The 17,750-nt window shown below is 42.2% G+C and overlaps 1 protein-coding gene across 1 annotated transcript in view; it reads left to right on the top strand.

Moving 5' to 3' along the window:
- Window positions 1-17,750, top strand: part of LOC308155972 (uncharacterized protein) — a gene marked incomplete at its 5' end in the record, with an annotated part of 67,945 nt that overhangs the window by 31,236 nt on the left and 18,959 nt on the right. The window contains 3 exons of the mRNA XM_080529336.1: window positions 234-360; window positions 15,173-15,205; window positions 17,044-17,147. Of these exons, the coding sequence (XP_080385462.1) occupies window positions 234-360; window positions 15,173-15,205; window positions 17,044-17,147 (264 nt within the window). The remainder of the gene's footprint in view (window positions 1-233; window positions 361-15,172; window positions 15,206-17,043; window positions 17,148-17,750) is intronic.

The following is a 17,750-nucleotide window of genomic DNA, read 5'->3' as shown; positions in this document are numbered from 1 at the left end:
AGGGTACTACTACCCTGATCATGCCAGATTTCTGGATTGGGGGACGAGACTCGAGAGTAGACTGTCGTAGTGCTGTATTGGGAATATCGGAGCACACCACACAATACGATAACAACTGTTCAAACCATGATTTTTTATCTTCATGTCTGGGGTCTCTCTCAGATAAAAAATCTGTTAAGGCTTAATGTGATTAAGATAATGGGATTGTTTCTGGGGCTGCCCCTGTGTTTCAGATGGGTGGCGTACAGCGAGGGCTGCTTTAGTGGAGAGCAGTGCATTCTGGAGAAGGGCAAGCACCCTGGCACTCTGGACTGGGGGGGCAGCCGAGGAGCGGCCAGGTCCATCCGCCCTGTCCGACTGGTGAGCTCTGTTCTATACTATATCTATACATATATCTATACATATATCTATACATATATCTATACTACATATATCTATACATATATCTATACATATATCTATACTACATATATCTATACATATATATATATATATATATATATATATATATATATATATATATATACATATATCTATACATATATCTATACTACATATATCTATACATATATCTATACAATATATCTATACATATGTCTATACATATATCTATACATATATCTATACTACATATATCTACCGGTATACATATATCTATACATATATCTATACAATATATCTATACATATATCTATACATATATCTATACATATATCTATACTACATATATCTATACAATATATCTATACATATATCTATACATATGTGACACGGTGTTGGGCGACTATCAAAAACAAAGTTTGTCGCCAAGAGGCTAAGTAGGGGAAAAATACCTGCCCGACGCGCTGGCTGTCAATGAATCACTGTTCCCGAAAAGTAAGTTTGGTATATTTATTGTAGATAAAAACAAAGGGTGAAACGGTATCACAAAACATAAAAAACAGCGTTCCAAGATAATCAAACAGTGACTTGTTAAAAGCGGTCAGCAAAAGTAGGACTTCCCCACTCACCCACTCTCCTGCCATTCACACAATTCCGCCAGGTGAACAGCTGATTTCAATACTACCACTGACGCAACACTGACGCACCACCAACACCACGTGACTCGAATCCCTGCCCGTAATCCACAATCCAACAGCGAACAACAAACAACAACAGACAACAGTACAACCCATACCTGGCGCCTACATTCCGGACCCTAATTATTACAGTTATTACACATTAATAATTAACAATACATTACCCATGTAGGAGAACAATACATTACAATTTTCTTTTGCGCAAGGAGTTCATAGTCCGTTAGTCCATTGTAGATCTTGATCCGATCTTCTTGAGTCGAGTCAAGTCAAGTCTAGGACAGAGGTTACTAGCACTTATCCTTTCAGAGTGAACCAAGTCATGTCAAATAAATAAAATCAATCTGAAGTTACGCCAAAAGTGCAGCCTTCACAGCTCCGCCGACTCCTGAAGAAGGCAAATCTTGGTCACAGGCCTGCAGACAGCTGGTCCGGGTCTTAATCCTAGAGTAATGCTTCTGGAACTGTTCTTGTAATTCAGTCTTTTCTCTTTCATGGAAGCTCTTGCAGCTTCAACCTCTTCCTTTTTTTAATAAGCTCCTCCTTCTCAGAACACACTTTTCTCTGGGCAGCAAGCAGATCCTCTTTCTCCTGCAGGACGTCGTACAGAGCTTTACGCCTCTCTTCAGCCACCTCTTTCCAGTAGGTCGAGGGAGGGGTTTCTTTAACCATGAGCTCATAGGCCTCCTGTGTGAGTCCTTCTAGTACATTCTCAGTCTGGGTAGATTTGACCTCAACCTTCACCCTCTTGGATCCCTTCACCTGCTCAGGGTCCCACTGTTTCCTCTTAGGGACAGCCTTCCTCATACTTATGACTTTTCCCAGGTTCTTGTTAACAGCAGATGGCTGAAGGACTTGCAGGGGGGTTTTCCTCATGGGTACAGTGTTTTCAGTAAAGAAGCTCTGGATGTTCTCAGAGGACTTCTGCTCATGTTTCAACATCTTGTTGGTACTCATTTTATTGACAGGTCCGTTTACAGTCCACCCAAGCATCGTCTTGACTGCATAAGGCCCTCCATCCACACTCCGGATGACTTCCAGGGGTTCCAAGGCTCTAGGAACATTCATGCCTATCAAAATCTCCACGTCTGCGTCTATCTGTGGCAGGTAGACATGTTTCAGATGAGGCCATTTTTCTAGGTCTTGCTGCCGTGGGATGTTGCTTCTATTAACCGGCATCTTATGTTGTGCAAAGAGTTTTGGCATTTCACAGTACCAGTCTGTCGGGTTGGTTCTGGTCTTAAATGCTATATTCTGTTCAGCTTGTTTGTAAAGCAAGCCATGCTAACCCGTCGCTAGTTCAAACAGACCGTAGTAGACTTTAAACAACAAAGAGACACGGAGTTCATCATGATCGCCATTCTCTTGCAAGGAGAATGAATTGCGAAGTCTCCCCCTAGAGACTCCGAATTCAGACTGCCTTATCTTGCAAGGAGCAGGTCATTTATTCTTAACAGAAAGGCACACATGTCTGGTTCTCATACAGAATGCAAAGGAGGAGACAGTTTGTGGTCCTATCAGAGTCCTAGAAAAGTGGGGTGTTTGTTCAGAACGAATCATTAGCAGAAAGTGTCATGGAAATCTGATAAGCAGGGGAGGAAAAGTTCACAAACAGTGTCCAGAGTACAAGGGTCACACAAATCATTAACAGATCCCCAGAGACAGGCCGCACAGAGTTTCATGGTGTACAAGGTTCATATACAGAATTAACAGAGTATCCTGTTTTAACCTTATTTAACATTTATGAAAACCTTATTCAGCCCTATCATTCCCTGCTGTTTTTCATAATTTATCACGATACAAACATTCTTTCTTTATTCAGGTCGTTTTAACTTTCTTTCATATTTTCTAGTTTAACTGTCATTCAACATCGCCGTACAGATTACAGACATGAATCTCAATTTGGATTAGAGTTTCTCAAATTGGGTTAGGTACTTAGGTTCCAAATATTCCTGAAATCAGTTTGTTAGTCATAGCTTTGAAGCAGGGGAAGACACAACAAACAATCATTTGGTGTCAAGCATCACACATGTTCCTCCTGCCACTGCAGTCGATAGGTCAAGAGTCATTCAGTTCGTAAGGGATGCGTTTACAAATGTCTCTGATTGATAGTTCAGGGTTTCTATGTCATCTGGGACATTACTGCCCCAGACTGGGTCGTGTGCCTGGACGGGCGTCTCGTTTGGGTCGTCGGGAGGATTTGGTCCCCTCATTCTAAGAGATAGTGGATCTGAAGAATTCTTCACCGGGTTTGAGACGTAATATTCACTAACTGAACAACCCCTTTGTAGCCCGGGCTTCCACCACCACCCGTCGTTCGGGGGAACAATGTCACCCTCTCCCAATGGCTCTGTGTAGCCACGTATCTCGTTCTGCGATCTTGACAGCAGTTGAGATGCTCTGCAGCACCCCAAATGGCTCAACCCACCGCGGGCTGCGCCAGTGTCCTCCTTCCATCTCGTCGATGAGGATCTTGTCATCAGGTTGGCTTCTCGATCCTGTAGGAAACAGAAGGGACTGGCAGATCATTTGTTCTGGCTATTTCCTATTTCCTAAATAGCCATCCACCAGTGTGTTTTCTGTTTCTGCCAAATCTGCTGTCTTTACATATAACGATGAATTGAGTATCAAGGACCCCAATTGAAATATGTACTTTCATGTCACTTGCTTCTGCAAATCTTCTAATAAAGTTTTCAATCAATCAATCAATACTTCCCTATTGTCGTCTACTATGGGTAGTCTAAACCCCTTCTCCCATTTACTATTTCAAATTCATTAATTTCATTTATTTCATTCATTCATTCATTCATTCATTCAATCAAACCCATAGGTCTCAATTTTATTGTCATGTGTGTTTCCATTAGAGAAACACACTCTTCAATGTCCAGGTGTTTGGACACTGTGTTTGATCAATTCGTTCACGAAATGTGCGCCATTATCACTATTATTATTTTTTTTAAATTGTGTGTAATTATATACGTGAAAATGTGCATTAATCCCTGTCAATCACCTTCCCTGCTTTTTGATACATGTCATTAAAAAGACCATGTATCAAATTAGCTGCTGTTTGTAGAGGCTTTGTGGTAATACAATTTTCCCATCTATTCTATAAACTTTGTCATTCGTCCAAATTCGTATTACTCCCCTGGTCTCTGTTCTGTGGATCAGGAGGGGGTCACACTAAAAATAAAATAGCAGTCTGTCCTCTGTCTCCCTCCCTCCCTCTCTCTCTCTCTCTCTCTCTCTCTCTCTCTCTCTCTCTCTCTCTCTCTCTCTCTCTCTCTCTCTCTCTCTCTCTCTCTCCCTCTCTCTCTCTCTCTCTCTCTCTCTTTCCCTCTCTCTCTCTCTCTTTCTCTCTGTCTGTCTGTGTCTGTCTGTCTCTCCCTCTCTCTCTCTCTCTCTCTCTCTGTCTGTCTGTCTGTCTCTCTGTCTGTCTCTCTCTCTCTCTGTGTCTCTCTGTCTGTCTGTCTGTCTCCTGTCTGTCTGTCTATTCCTCTCTTTCTGTCTGTCTGTCTCCTGTCTGTCTGTCTATTCCTCTCTTTCTGTCTGTCTGTCTCCTGTCTGTCTGTCTATTCCTCGTCTCCTCTCCTCGTCTCCTAGTCTCCTCTACTCCTCTACTAGTCTCCTAGTCTCCTCTCCTCGTCTCCTCTTCTCGTCTCCTAGTCTCCTAGTCTCCTAGTCTCCTCTCCTCGTCTCCTCTACTCGTCTCCTAGTCTCCTCTCCTCGTCTCCTCTACTCTCACACTCTCTCACACACTCTCTCTTATCTCTTACACACACACATACACTCGCTCTCTCTGTCACACACACTCTCTCTTATCTCTTACTCAAACACACATTCCCTCTCTCTGTCTTAAACACACACACTCTCTCTTATCTCTTTCTGCTGTTCCATGCTCCCTGTTTCCTGTTCTGTGTCCACTCTGACACATAGCCCCCACCTTGTGTGCTTCTCCTCTGCTCTCTCTCTGTCACTGAACATACAGTATCCTTAATCTTGCACTAATTCTAACACATGCACTTTCTAATTCTACACTTTTCTAATTCTCACTTTCAGTCATAGTTTCAGTTCCATTCTTAGTCTGCTGTTTACCTAACACGAAAAGGATATACATTTATCTTTCAAAGTGGATTCCTTTCGTATGTCAAACTACCGTATTTTCCGCACTATAAGGCGCACCGGATTATAAGGCGCACCTTCAATGAATGGCCTATTTTAGAATTGTTTTCATATACAAGGCGCACCGGATTATAAGGCGCACCGGATTATAAGGCGCACCGGATTATAAAGCGCATAGAATAGAAAATACTGCAGTCAAACGTTTGACTGGGGTTGCGTTACGCCCAAGCTCCACCTACTGCGTTGTGTCACCTCTCCATCGGTGTTGTGTCAACTTCCCGTTGTCCATGCTCCACCTGAGCGTTGTCACCGTCAACGTTCTACCTGCTCCACTGTCAAAAATATATATTTTTCCACCTCAAGTATCAGCCGTTCGTCATCCATTTTTGCAACAAGCGTCAAGGACCTGCGGTGATTCACAGCTGACTCGCGTGAATAGCAATTCGCAATAGCTGCGACCACGAGATATAGAGTAGTTAGCTACAAGCATTTTCAATCTGGTATTATCTCTATTAGTGGATTAACCGCTGTGGTGATTTAACAGCTGATAAAAATACATCAAGTAGACTACAAACAGAGCAAAACAATAAAACAACACCAGAAAACAACCAATAGGCTATACAATTATAACCAACAACCAATATGTGACAGCTCCTGGTGAAATGTGCAACGTAATTTTTCAGTTTTGTGACTCTGAACGCAGCCACAGCTACGAACACTGCTAACAAAACACATCGCTACGAAGGTCTAAACTGTATTTTAATAACATGACAACATACTGGGAGAACATCGACATGCTAAAAACACATAACTACACATAACTAGATGAACACACAGTTCTTGCTTTTGAACACGAGCTAAAACGAAAGTATGTTTACAAATCAACCCTCCCTTACCGGTAGCCTCCGGCAAACGAGAATAATGAATCCAATACACAAATTATAAGTGTTTAGTGATCGTTAAACTGTTGTTTATTAGATCGAGTGGGTACTTTAGTACATTTTTTTACTTTAATGATGAGATGTTCATTAATTCAATTCAGTCAAACATTCAAACTTTATTTCAGTAAACACGTAGTAAAAGAAACAGTCTGATACCACTAAATCAAACGTTAGTGCATAACTCAACATTGTTCAGTTATGTATAACACGTAAAGCTCACTTTTTCAGTTCATTCCTCGTCCACGAATCCCTTGAATTATTCTTCTTCAGTGTCCGAATTGAACAGTTGGGTGAGTACGGCATCCATTCAGAGCACATGATAGCATAACAATAGCATAGCATTCGCGGAGATTCCAAGATGGCGGCCGTCGTTTACTGATTACCGTAATGCTGCAAGCGGTGCGGCTTTGTAGTTTACCAGTCGTACTGAAACATTTTATTATTATGAAAAAAAAAATATTGGTCATGTAATTTTTACATTTTGATCCATATATAAGGCGCACCGGATTATAAGGCGCACTGTCGGTTTTTTTTTTTTTTTGGGACTTTTAAGTGCGCCTTATAGTGCGGAAAATACGGTACTCCACAGTCTAATTTCCATTAGTCTACTGTTTACATATAAAAAGATATACATCTGTCTTTTAAAGTGGATTCTTTTTGCATGTTAAACAACTCCTATTTTGTACAATTTAGGATAGATAGACTATTCATTTCGATTGCAATCTTTCTTTTTCTATTATAATTCACTTTCATTCATAGTTTCTATTATATTTACCGGTCTTTGTTGCTTATGTCTTGGTCTGGATCTCGTCAGCCGTCCTTTTGGAGGAGAAAGTTTCGACATCTAACGTCACCGGCCTGGAGCGAATTTGACGTTCCAGGACTTTCTCCGGGTTCGCTAGATCCCGGGCTGTTGCAACAGACTTCGGTGTGTCGAATCTTCTTCCCCCATCAGACGACCTTGAGATCCGGCTTCAGAAGGACCAACTGTCGGGTTGGTTCTGGTCTTAAATGCTATATTCTGTTCAGCTTGTTTGTAAAGCAAGCCATGCTAACCCGTCGCTAGTTCAAACAGACCGTAGTAGACTTTAAACAACAAAGAGACACGGAGTTCATCATGATCGCCATTCTCTTGCAAGGAGAATGAATTGCGAAGTCTCCCCCTAGAGACTCCGAATTCAGACTGCCTTATCTTGCAAGGAGCAGGTCATTTATTCTTAACAGAAAGGCACACATGTCTGGTTCTCATACAGAATGCAAAAGAGGAGACAGTTTGTGGTCCTATCAGAGTCCTAGAAAAGTGGGGTGTTTGTTCAGAACGAATCATTAGCAGAAAGTGTCATGGAAATCTGAGAAGCAGGGGAGGAAAAGTTCACAAACAGTGTCCAGAGTACAAGGGTCACACAAATCATTAACAGATCCCCAGAGACAGGCCGCACAGAGTTTCATGGTGTACAAGGTTCATATACAGAATTAACAGAGTATCCTGTTTTAACCTTATTTAACATTTATGAAAACCTTATTCAGCCCTATCACAGTCACTGTCCAATCCAGCGACTTCCAAGTCAGATGCAATGCAACTGTCAACCACCTTCTCTTGGCCCATGGTGCGCAAAAGAATCCTTGTTTTTCTCCCAGAGAGATCCAGTTTATCCATCAGACCCATTGTGCAGAAGGACGCTGAACTCCCTGGGTCTAGAAAGGCGTAGGTTTCCACTGCCCTTTGACCTTTACTTGATTTGACTTTCACTGGTACGATGGCAAGCTTACAGTTTTGGTCACCGACCCCAGTGAGACCACTGGTTTGGACTTCAACTAGAGCACTGTCCACTGCTCTGTCCGAGTTGCTCCTGCTTTTCTCTGCCTCTGCTCCATTCTCCGTATAGTAGATGTGAAGTATGCTAGGGTGTCTTGAACCACATGTTTTGCAAGAGAGACGATTCCTGCACTCTTTGCTGATGTGCCCAGTGCACAAGCAGCCAAAGCAAACTCCATTCCTTTTCAGGAAATCCATCTTCTCACTGTGAACTTTACTCTCCAATAGAGTGCACGACTCCAGTGTGTGTAGTGTGCAGTAAAGGCAAGCCTTGTCAGGACCATCCTTAACCTGGTTTTCTGGTTGAGCCTCTCTTTCAACTGTCGTAACAGTCGTAGCAAAACTACATCCTCTATCCTTTGAGCGAGGCCTAGGTTTTGTTCTGCCACTTTCTTTGATTGCTACCATGGTTGGAGCATCTTGTATGTCTCCGAATACAGGGTCTGTAGCAATCTTCGCTTGACGGTCGATAAAAGTCACAATATCAGTGAACATAGCTCTTCGGCGATGCTTTTCCTGGATGTCATATGCCACTGTTCGCCACTTGTCCCTCAATTTGTAGGGTAACTTCTTGATCCCAGTGAGCATATTCGCAGGTGTGTTCAAGTCACATAGATTATACACATCCTTCATGGCATTGCAACATCCACGCAAGAACAGGCCGTATGATTGTAAAGCCTTCCCATCCTCCGACTTAATTGATGGCCATGAAAATATTTTGTCCATGTAGGCGGATGCTATAACATGATTATTTCCAAAGTTTTCATGGAGTAAAGCCTTTGCTATAGTGTATCCAGTGCCATCAGTCATGTGTTGGCAGCTTCTGACTAGCTGTTTTGGCTGCCCCCTGGTGTATTGCTCCAGGTAATACAGGCAATCAACAGCATTGTCGGTCCTCCCCTCTATGGTCTGTTCAAATGACTGCATAAAAACATGGTATTGCAGAGGGTCGCCATCGAATATTTGGATGTCTCTTTTAGGCAGTGAAGCAAGACATTGTTGATGCACCAACATTGAAGTTATTTTGTTTTGTTTTTCCATTATAGACATAATGTTGTTCTGTTCACTGCTGCTGTTCCTGGAAAAAGGTTGTACATCTCTGTGAGGAGACAATGGAGGCGCTGCAGCCTTTGAGACCGTGCTCCGTGTCTTTGTGAGCGCTGAAGGCCCCTGGTGGAGATATTTGGCTCCATCAGATTGCCTTTGCTTTGGGCTTGAGCATCCACGGTGTTGATTTATATTTCCAGGTTGTCCTCTTCCATCCTTTCCATCTTTATGTGGCGTAAAAGTATCTGCATTAATGTTGTGGCCCTTTTCAAAGTAAGATTCCATGCCATCCAATTTCCGAGAAACAGCACTCCGCACGCTTGACCTAGAGGCTCTTAAAACATTCACCTTTGCCACGGATGCGGCTATGTCTGCTTCAAGCTGAAGTTGTTCCTTTCGTTTTCTTATTTGCTCCTCCTGTTCTTCAAGGACGTGCCTTTCCTTGAGCAACTTTTGCTGAAGTTGTTCCTTTCGTTTTCTTATTTGCTCCTCCTGTTCTTCAAGGACGTGCTTTTCCTTGAGCAACTTTTGCCGAGCAAGTAAAGCAGCTACTTCAGCCTCGGCTCTGAGACGTGCAGATGCAGTTGAGGAAACATTAGATATTGAACGGTGGTTCCTGCTGCTTTGATTTGATATGCTGTCCCATGGTGCAATTTCATCCTGGGTGTCAAGTTGAAGATTTTGATGAAACTGAGGCTCTTCTCCATTTTCAACATCCTCCTGTGCTCCATTTTTCTCATCTAAAGCCTCCTCCTGCTGGGGCCTTTCTGGTGATAATTATTTTCCTTTTCTCCTTTTCAAGTTTGCCAACAGTTGAACCAGCCTTTATTTCACTCATTTTGAATGCGCAAAAAAATGATCGCAATGAGAATCCAATGCAAAGCCAGCCACATCAACAGCCGCAGCAATCATATAAAAAGGCAGCGCATATTCAGCGCAGAGTCAAATCCACCCGCAAACCGGGCCCAAAGGGCATCAAAACGGCGGTCCAGACACCACATAAATCCACGCAGCCACAATCAACACACCAACACGACAACGCCAGTTTCCACTCAGCAGTAACCCGTTCAAAACAAATCAATTTAACAGCAGAACGAAACAGGTTACATACCGCTGGTCACAATGCAAATGTTGTCCGGCTGATGCGCTCTCAAGCGGTAAACCCTAGGTCCCGTGCGTGGGTGTGGGATCAATCGTTCAATAATTCAATAATCCACTCCGCGTCCGCGTGTGGCTTGTCGGGTCCTTCTGTGGCTCCAATCCGTCCAGGTTTGTCTCATTTTTACTGACAATGTTGGGCGACTATCAAAAACAAAGTTTGTCGCCGAGAGGCTAAGTAGGGGAAAAATACCTGCCCGACGCGCTGGCTGTCAATGAATCACTGTTCCCGAAAAGTAAGTTTGGTATATTTATTGTAGATAAAAACAAAGGGTGAAACGGTATCACAAAACATTCAAAACAGCGTTCCAAGATAATCAAACAGTGACTTGTTAAAAGCGGTCAGCAAAAGTAGGACTTCCCCACTCACCCACTCTCCTGCCATTCACACAATTCCGCCAGGTGAACAGCTGATTTCAATACTACCACTGACGCAACACTGACGCACCACCAACACCACGTGACTCGAATCCCTGCCCGTGACCCACAATCCAACAGCGAACAACAAACAACAACAGACAACAGTACAACCCATACCTGGCGCCTACACACGGTTTGATTAATAGGTCCCCATCTCGGCCATTGTGAAACCTCGCAATCGAGCCAAACAAGTCTTGTTGTGAAAAAATGTGTTTTTTTATTTATTTATTTTTTAAACGGGAGCCATGCAAGAATCAGCTGGGTAAGTTTTAGCTAATGTTGTTAGCCAACTGGCTAACGTTATATTGTTAGGGTCGTAATGTTTATGTTAGCTTTACTGTTACATGTTGGAAAACAACGTCTCATGGACAGGGCTGTACATGCTATGAGCGTTTGTGCTATTAATTTATTTGCCCTGTGGCACGCGTGTGACAGACAGAGGCGCTTGTATGTAACGTTACGTAGCAGGGGTTTTCCATGTTGAAGCCAGGAGAACGCGAGATGAAATGAAGTGAGGGGTGGTCGCTATTAAAATACCAGGTAGTCATGGTGGATGATCATGAATGATGCTTGATAAGTGAATGCTATTTCAATTATGTTGAGTCCACCAGCGAGCTGTCTGTAAGATAAACAGCGCCAAGCGTAGCCTACTAACGTGAGCTGTCTGTAGTCTAGCCAGCAATGCTAGCTAGCCAATCAACTAGCTCTGTGAGCAGCTGTAGCTTGGCGTAACGTTAGGTTAGATAGCTAGTTAAGCCGGATTTATGCTTCTGCGTCGCCATTTACGCGCAGCGAAAAGCCACACGACTAATCGAAAAATAATCGACAGATTAGTCGACTACCAAAATAATCGTTAGTTGCAGCCCTAGCTGTATGTTAAGGAGCCACCTGCCTTTGTTTACAAGTTTACAAGATGGAGGCTGCTCTCGCTAATGCTATCAACTGAATTTCATAAGCAGGCAGAAATATCGACAGTGGGCAATTAATGAACTCCTTCATATTGGACTATACATAACGGGACCTCCGAACGGGAACTCCGAACTCCGAATCTGACGATGACAGATGACAACGGAATTTCAGACATTGATCTCCACTTCACTTTCATGGGACAGTCGTCTACAGACAGACCTTCTGCTGTGTTCTTGGGTAAGTTTTAGTGAGTTACATGTGTTGTATACTAGGATTTTGTGTTGTTTACTTAGGATAGCCAAACAGTTATTTCTTGTTTTGTGAGTAAGGTAGCTAGCCTTTGTTAGCATCAGTTATCAGACCACTGAAACTGCTCACCACAATCATGCCACCCCTCTCCAAAACTAATGAGATGGTGGGAGGAAGAAATATGTTGTCAAAGATAAAACATAATGAATAAATACATTTGTTGGAGACCTACTAAACATGCAACATAGTGTAATATGTTTCATGCACCATTTTAGTGTGTTTGTGTGTACCAGCTAGCCAAACAAGTGTTAGCTTGTTAGCTAGCTAGCTAGCTTTGTTAGAGATATAATAGATTATAGAAAAAGTAAATGCTTTTGTAATGAACGCTAATGTTGTCGCTAATGTAATCCTTATATCAAAAATAAGGATTAATTCATTGATATGTAGATTTGCTGTAGAATAATACTGTGGATTGAAATGATTTCACTAGCCTACTCCTTACAGTACAACAATAGTACACTGAGAGTCTGGAAAACCTACACTAGCAGTGTGTCCACACCTCTGACCTGACCTGATCTTTGTTACAGAATGACGAGGTGAGAGGTTCTGAGAGATGACACCTTGATGAGTCACCAGCACTTCAGGTATTTGTCATTGTCATTGTATAAGCAATTCTATTTTATGAACATAGTAGTATTTTGTAAAAGTGGTGTGTTGGTAACAGTGGGCAATCATTTTAAATGTACTGTCTTCTTTTTTTATTAGACAGCTTTGATGCCCGGATGGGAAGGAACTACACCAAGTCCCACTAGATGCTTTATGGACTATAATGATAAATGCATACACACGGACACAACATTATCATTTTTTACCATTCTATTATTGTATTGCTCAATTGTATCTCCCCACGGCTGTCAGAACGGCAGAGTCACTACCCATCTTCCGTCGTAGACTGAAGACCCATCTCTTCAGGTTACACCTTAACTGCCCTCCTGAGACATCTTCTGCCCCTCACCACTACGTCTCGTAAAGACACCCGCTTTCCCCTCTACTGTGTCCCTAAGAACTTTTATTGCCCCCCTTGTACTGTTTCTCTGTTTCTCCAGTGTAAAAAAACAACAAAAAACTAGGTTTTAGAAGAAGGTGATATGAGAAGGTTTTTCCTTCTGTCAATGGCCCCGGGCCTGAGCTAGATTACTCTTCCTGCTATGAATGGTGGACTGATGATTCTCATGCTTAGTATTCAAATGTATTGATTGTAAGTCGCTTTGGAATAAGGTGTCTGCTAAATGCAAAAAATGTAAATGTAAATGTTGTATCTTGCCAAATTTTTTCCATTGCCATGAATTTTACTCTCTTGTCCTTGTAATGGGATGTAATACACTTTTGGCACACATGGCAATAAAATGATGATGAATCATGAATCTTTTTTATTTAACCAGGCAAACATGTAAGAACAAATTCTTATTTACAAATGCAGCCTGACCAAAAAGCAATGGCTCTTTGGGGGGGGAAGCTAGAAATAAAACAAGGTTAAATAATTTACAACAATAAAACACTGGCAAATACAGATGCATTAAAATTAGCTGACAACCCCACTGACAGATGACAGGTAGGTAGTGACAGGTAGTGTAATGGGGGAGTGGTTGTCTTGAGGGTGTGGTTGTCTTGAGGGAGTGATTAGGGTGGAGTTAACCAGCTATTGTTCCCACCCATTACCTCTGTGAAAAACGTCTCTGAAGACTTCTCAGGCTGGATATCTCAGTACGGTGGTTCAGGGGGTATCACCATTAAACTATCCATGACTTCTTCAACTTGTTTCAGATTTCAATGTATGACACATCATTTTAAAGCTTACAATCTACCCTTTCATAATCTGGAAGAAACAGAAAAATGATTTTGCCCTAGTTGCGGACTTTTTAACCATGCCCTGTCACATATATCTATACACAGGGGTGCACATAACTGGTGCGCCAGTGCGCATGCATCGCCAAAATGCATGCTGCGCGGCAGATCAGCCGCATGAACGCGCTCTTGCGCACCAACAGCTAGAAGCGCTGGGAGAGGAATTTACTTCCTCAAAATCCAACTGCTGACTGCTGACTGATGCATCACTGCAAGCCCCACTAAGTAACTATTTGCCGTCCCCTCAGCCGAAGGTCCGACGAGTAATCCATCACAACAGTCGACCGACGACGACCACGGCGACTCCCCTCACGAAAACATTCGGAAAGTATCGTAACTCGTACTTTCATTCCGCGTATCGCGTATCGCACGGTTATCTCGCCGCCACGTGAAAATTCAGTCCCGAACGACTCGTGGCTAAAAGGAAAAACAACACCAAGGGACACGTTTCTTTTCTCTGAAGCTTTCAAACGTTCAGACGTTTGTTTTACAGCTTCATTATCGCACCTAGACCCCTGACCCAGGGAATATGGTTGGGAATTCTATTAGAAAAGAAAAAAAAAGACTTTGTTGCACAATCAAAATAATGAGCTACTTAAAGTGATAGCCTACAACATCCTCTAGCATGGTTGAAATTGAGGACAGTATTAACAGCAGTCAAGAGAGCAGTGATGATGATGATTAAGCTTGTAGCATAAATAAATGCTTAGGCTGTAACTTTTTGTTGAAAAGTTGATTTCAGTGTTTACAGAACAGAGCAGTGCTTAAAGAGATGTCCGTTTATTTCAGTGTGTTTAAAGAACAGACATTAAGTTAGTGCTTAAAGAGATGTCAGTTGATTTCATTGTGTTTAAAGGAGTCTGACAGACTTTCATGCTTAAAGAGCAGTCATTTGATTTTGCATTTGTTTCTTTTGTTTTGCACACAATAATTTGTTCGTTCATCTTTATTTATGAATAAATGTCGTTTTGCTAATATAAGTTATCCATGTATCCCTTTTGTATCCATCCTGTGGGACGGGTCGTGACTCGCGAGCTCGGGGAGCACCAAGCAGCATCCCTAGGTGCTCCTCTGAGCACTGGCCCCAAAAAGTTATGTGCACCCCTGTCTATACATACAGTGGGGAGAACAAGTATTTGATACACTGCTGATTTTGCAGGTTTTCCCACTTAGAAAGAATGTAGAGGTCTGTAATTTTTATCATAGGTACACTTCAACTGTGAGAGACAGAATCTAAAAAAAAAATCCAGAAAATCAAATTGTATGATTTTAAAGTAATTAATTTACATGTTATTGCATGAAATAAGTATTTGATCACCTACCAACCAGTAATAAAAAATTACAGACCTCTACATTCTTTCTAAGTGGGAAAACCTGCAAAATCAGCAGTGTATCAAATACTTGTTCTCCCCACTGTATATCTGTACACTGTCTCACTCTTGATAGGATGGAAAGGATAGGTTCTTATCGATTGTGGGAAAATATAACTTGGGAAATATGATATAATCAATTTTTTATTATTATTATTGCAGGACCATTGTGGCGCCAGAGAACCAAGATTCTGGGTAAGTAAACAAGACCACTGCTTTGTATTCAGGCAGCAAACACTGTGACTTCAGGAACCTCACTCTCACAGTGGTGGATCACCCATAACAAAAACCTAAAACGTTATCGATTAGCATACTCAAAACACAGTAGAGGATTAGCATACTCATACATAAAAATCAAGATCCAACGCCGTATGTAAAGGTGAAGCGTGACATTTTGAAAATGTGAAAACGTACGTATGCTGTGATTGTTTTTTCCTAATAGCGATAGTAGTGTGCCTCTCCTTGTAAACCAGTAAAACATAAAAACAAGTACTTACCACCTGATTTAGAAAGCACTTTGTTTGGACCAAAACCCTTTTTCATGTGACGTCATATTCCTTGATCGCTACTATCCTTGGCCATTTAGTACTATTTAAAAGCTCAAATGTACATACTGGACCCTGGCTTTAATGGACGTAATAGTTTACTATTAATAGTTACTAGACATTAGTAGTTCAGACTAGACATTGTAGACATGAGTTTGTACACATGAGTAGTGTGACAGGTTTGACTCAGGGTTATATGACAGGTTAGACTCAGGGTCATATGACAGGTTAGACTCAGGGTTATATGACGGGTTAGACTCAGGGTTATATGACAGGTTAGACTCAGGGTTATATGACAGGTTAGACTCAGGGTCATATGACAGGTTAGACTCAGGGTTATATGACAGGTTAGACTCAGGGTTATATGACAGGTTAGACTCAGGGTTATATGACAGGTTAGACTCAGGTGTACAGGTTAGACTCAGGGTTATATGACAGGTTAGACTCAGGGTTATATGACGGGTTAGACTCAGGGTTATATGACAGGTTAGACTCAGGGTTATATGACAGGTTAGACTCAGGGTTATATGACAGGTTAGACTCAGGGTCATATGACAGGTTAGACTCAGGGTTATATGACAGGTTAGACTCAGGGTTATATGACAGGTTAGACTCAGGGTTATATGACAGGTTAGACTCAGGGTTATATGACAGGTTAGACTCAGGGTGACAGGTTAGACTTAGGGTTATATGACAGGTTAGACTCAGGGTCATATGACAGGTTAGACTCAGGGTTATATGACGGGTTAGACTCAGGGTTATATGACAGGTTAGACTCAGGGTGAGAGGCTAGACTCAGGGTTATATGACAGGTTAGACTCAGGGTTATATGACAGGTTAGACTCAGGGTTATATGACAGGTTAGACTCAGGGTCATATGACAGGTTAGACTCAGGGTTATATGACAGGTTAGACTCAGGGTTATATGACAGGTTAGACTCAGGGTCATATGACAGGTTAGACTCAGGGTTATATGACAGGTTAGACTCAGGGTTATATGACAGGTTAGACTCAGGGTGACAGGTTAGACTCAGGGTTATATGACAGGTTAGACTCAGGGTTATATGACAGGTTAGTCCCTTCCGTTCAGTATTTTAACACGTAACAAAACAACGATGACAAAATGAAACACAGAACGAAAACCCGGACACGACACGACTTCAGGGTAGGTCACAGTCCCAATAGTTGAATAGTTTCCTCAGTAAATATCCTCAGGGGTTCATACGCGTCTCTTGGATACGGCGTCTCCTCTCAACGAATCTCTCCACTCTCCTCAATGAGTCTGTCAATGAGTCTCCCCAGCTGGGTAATCAACGCCATTCAAATAACGCCCGCCAACAGGCAAGCCACTCCCCCAATGTACCCTGGGTAGCCAATCATCATAACCCACTGAGCTTACCATGACAGAAATAGTTGGATTGTGACAGTAGTTCAAACTAGGCATTCCAGACATTCTACTAGACTGATCTCTGGTTCTTATGTCCTCAGCTGCGGGCGTACAGCCAGCCCCACTTCGAGGGGGGGAGTAAGGAGTACGAGGGGGAGGCGGGGGTCTGTGACTCCCCCATGTCCTTCAGAGTCATCAGAGGGAGGTGAGTACCACTGTCATACATGCAGTGTTTGTACTGATACTAGATTTATGCAGCGTCTGTTAGGGATGGACGGTTTCCAATTATTGAAACCGAAAAACTGTCAAAGACTAAAACCGCGGTTTTCCGGTTTACCGAAAAGGTAAAAAAAAAAAAAAAACGACAATTTCAAATAATTGAGCCCTACTGCTACAATACACTCATGTCGACCACCATTAAAACACCGTAAGCACAGTCGCAACACATTTAGGCTACTTAGTTTCACAAATATAAGTGGAAAGGCAGACTTTTGTAAGCTACACCATACATGAAAACACATGAACACTTAACACACCAGCTCCGATGATCCAGGGTGCACGCCTGCACGGAAGATCATCTCTTGGAACAGCGTCTTCATTGAATGAACTGCTTTCTCAATATCTTGGTTCTTAGACAAAGTTTCAGCTGCTGCTCAATGTATTTAAATATTTGAATACTGCTCAATAATCACTGAAATATTAGACTTAGAATTATGCAGTGAACATACTTAAAGCTTTTCATAAAAACCACATGCCGCGAGACTGACTCGTCCTGAACTGTCGTAAGTCAATCAACAAAGAATGCCCC

The sequence above is a fragment of the Nansenia antarctica genome (genome assembly GCF_963989245.1).
Source record: "Nansenia antarctica genome assembly, chromosome: 4".
Taxonomy (NCBI): domain Eukaryota; kingdom Metazoa; phylum Chordata; class Actinopteri; order Argentiniformes; family Microstomatidae; genus Nansenia; species Nansenia antarctica.
The sequence above is the reverse complement of the archived record's forward strand: the minus strand, read 5'-3'. Positions and strand labels throughout refer to the sequence as shown.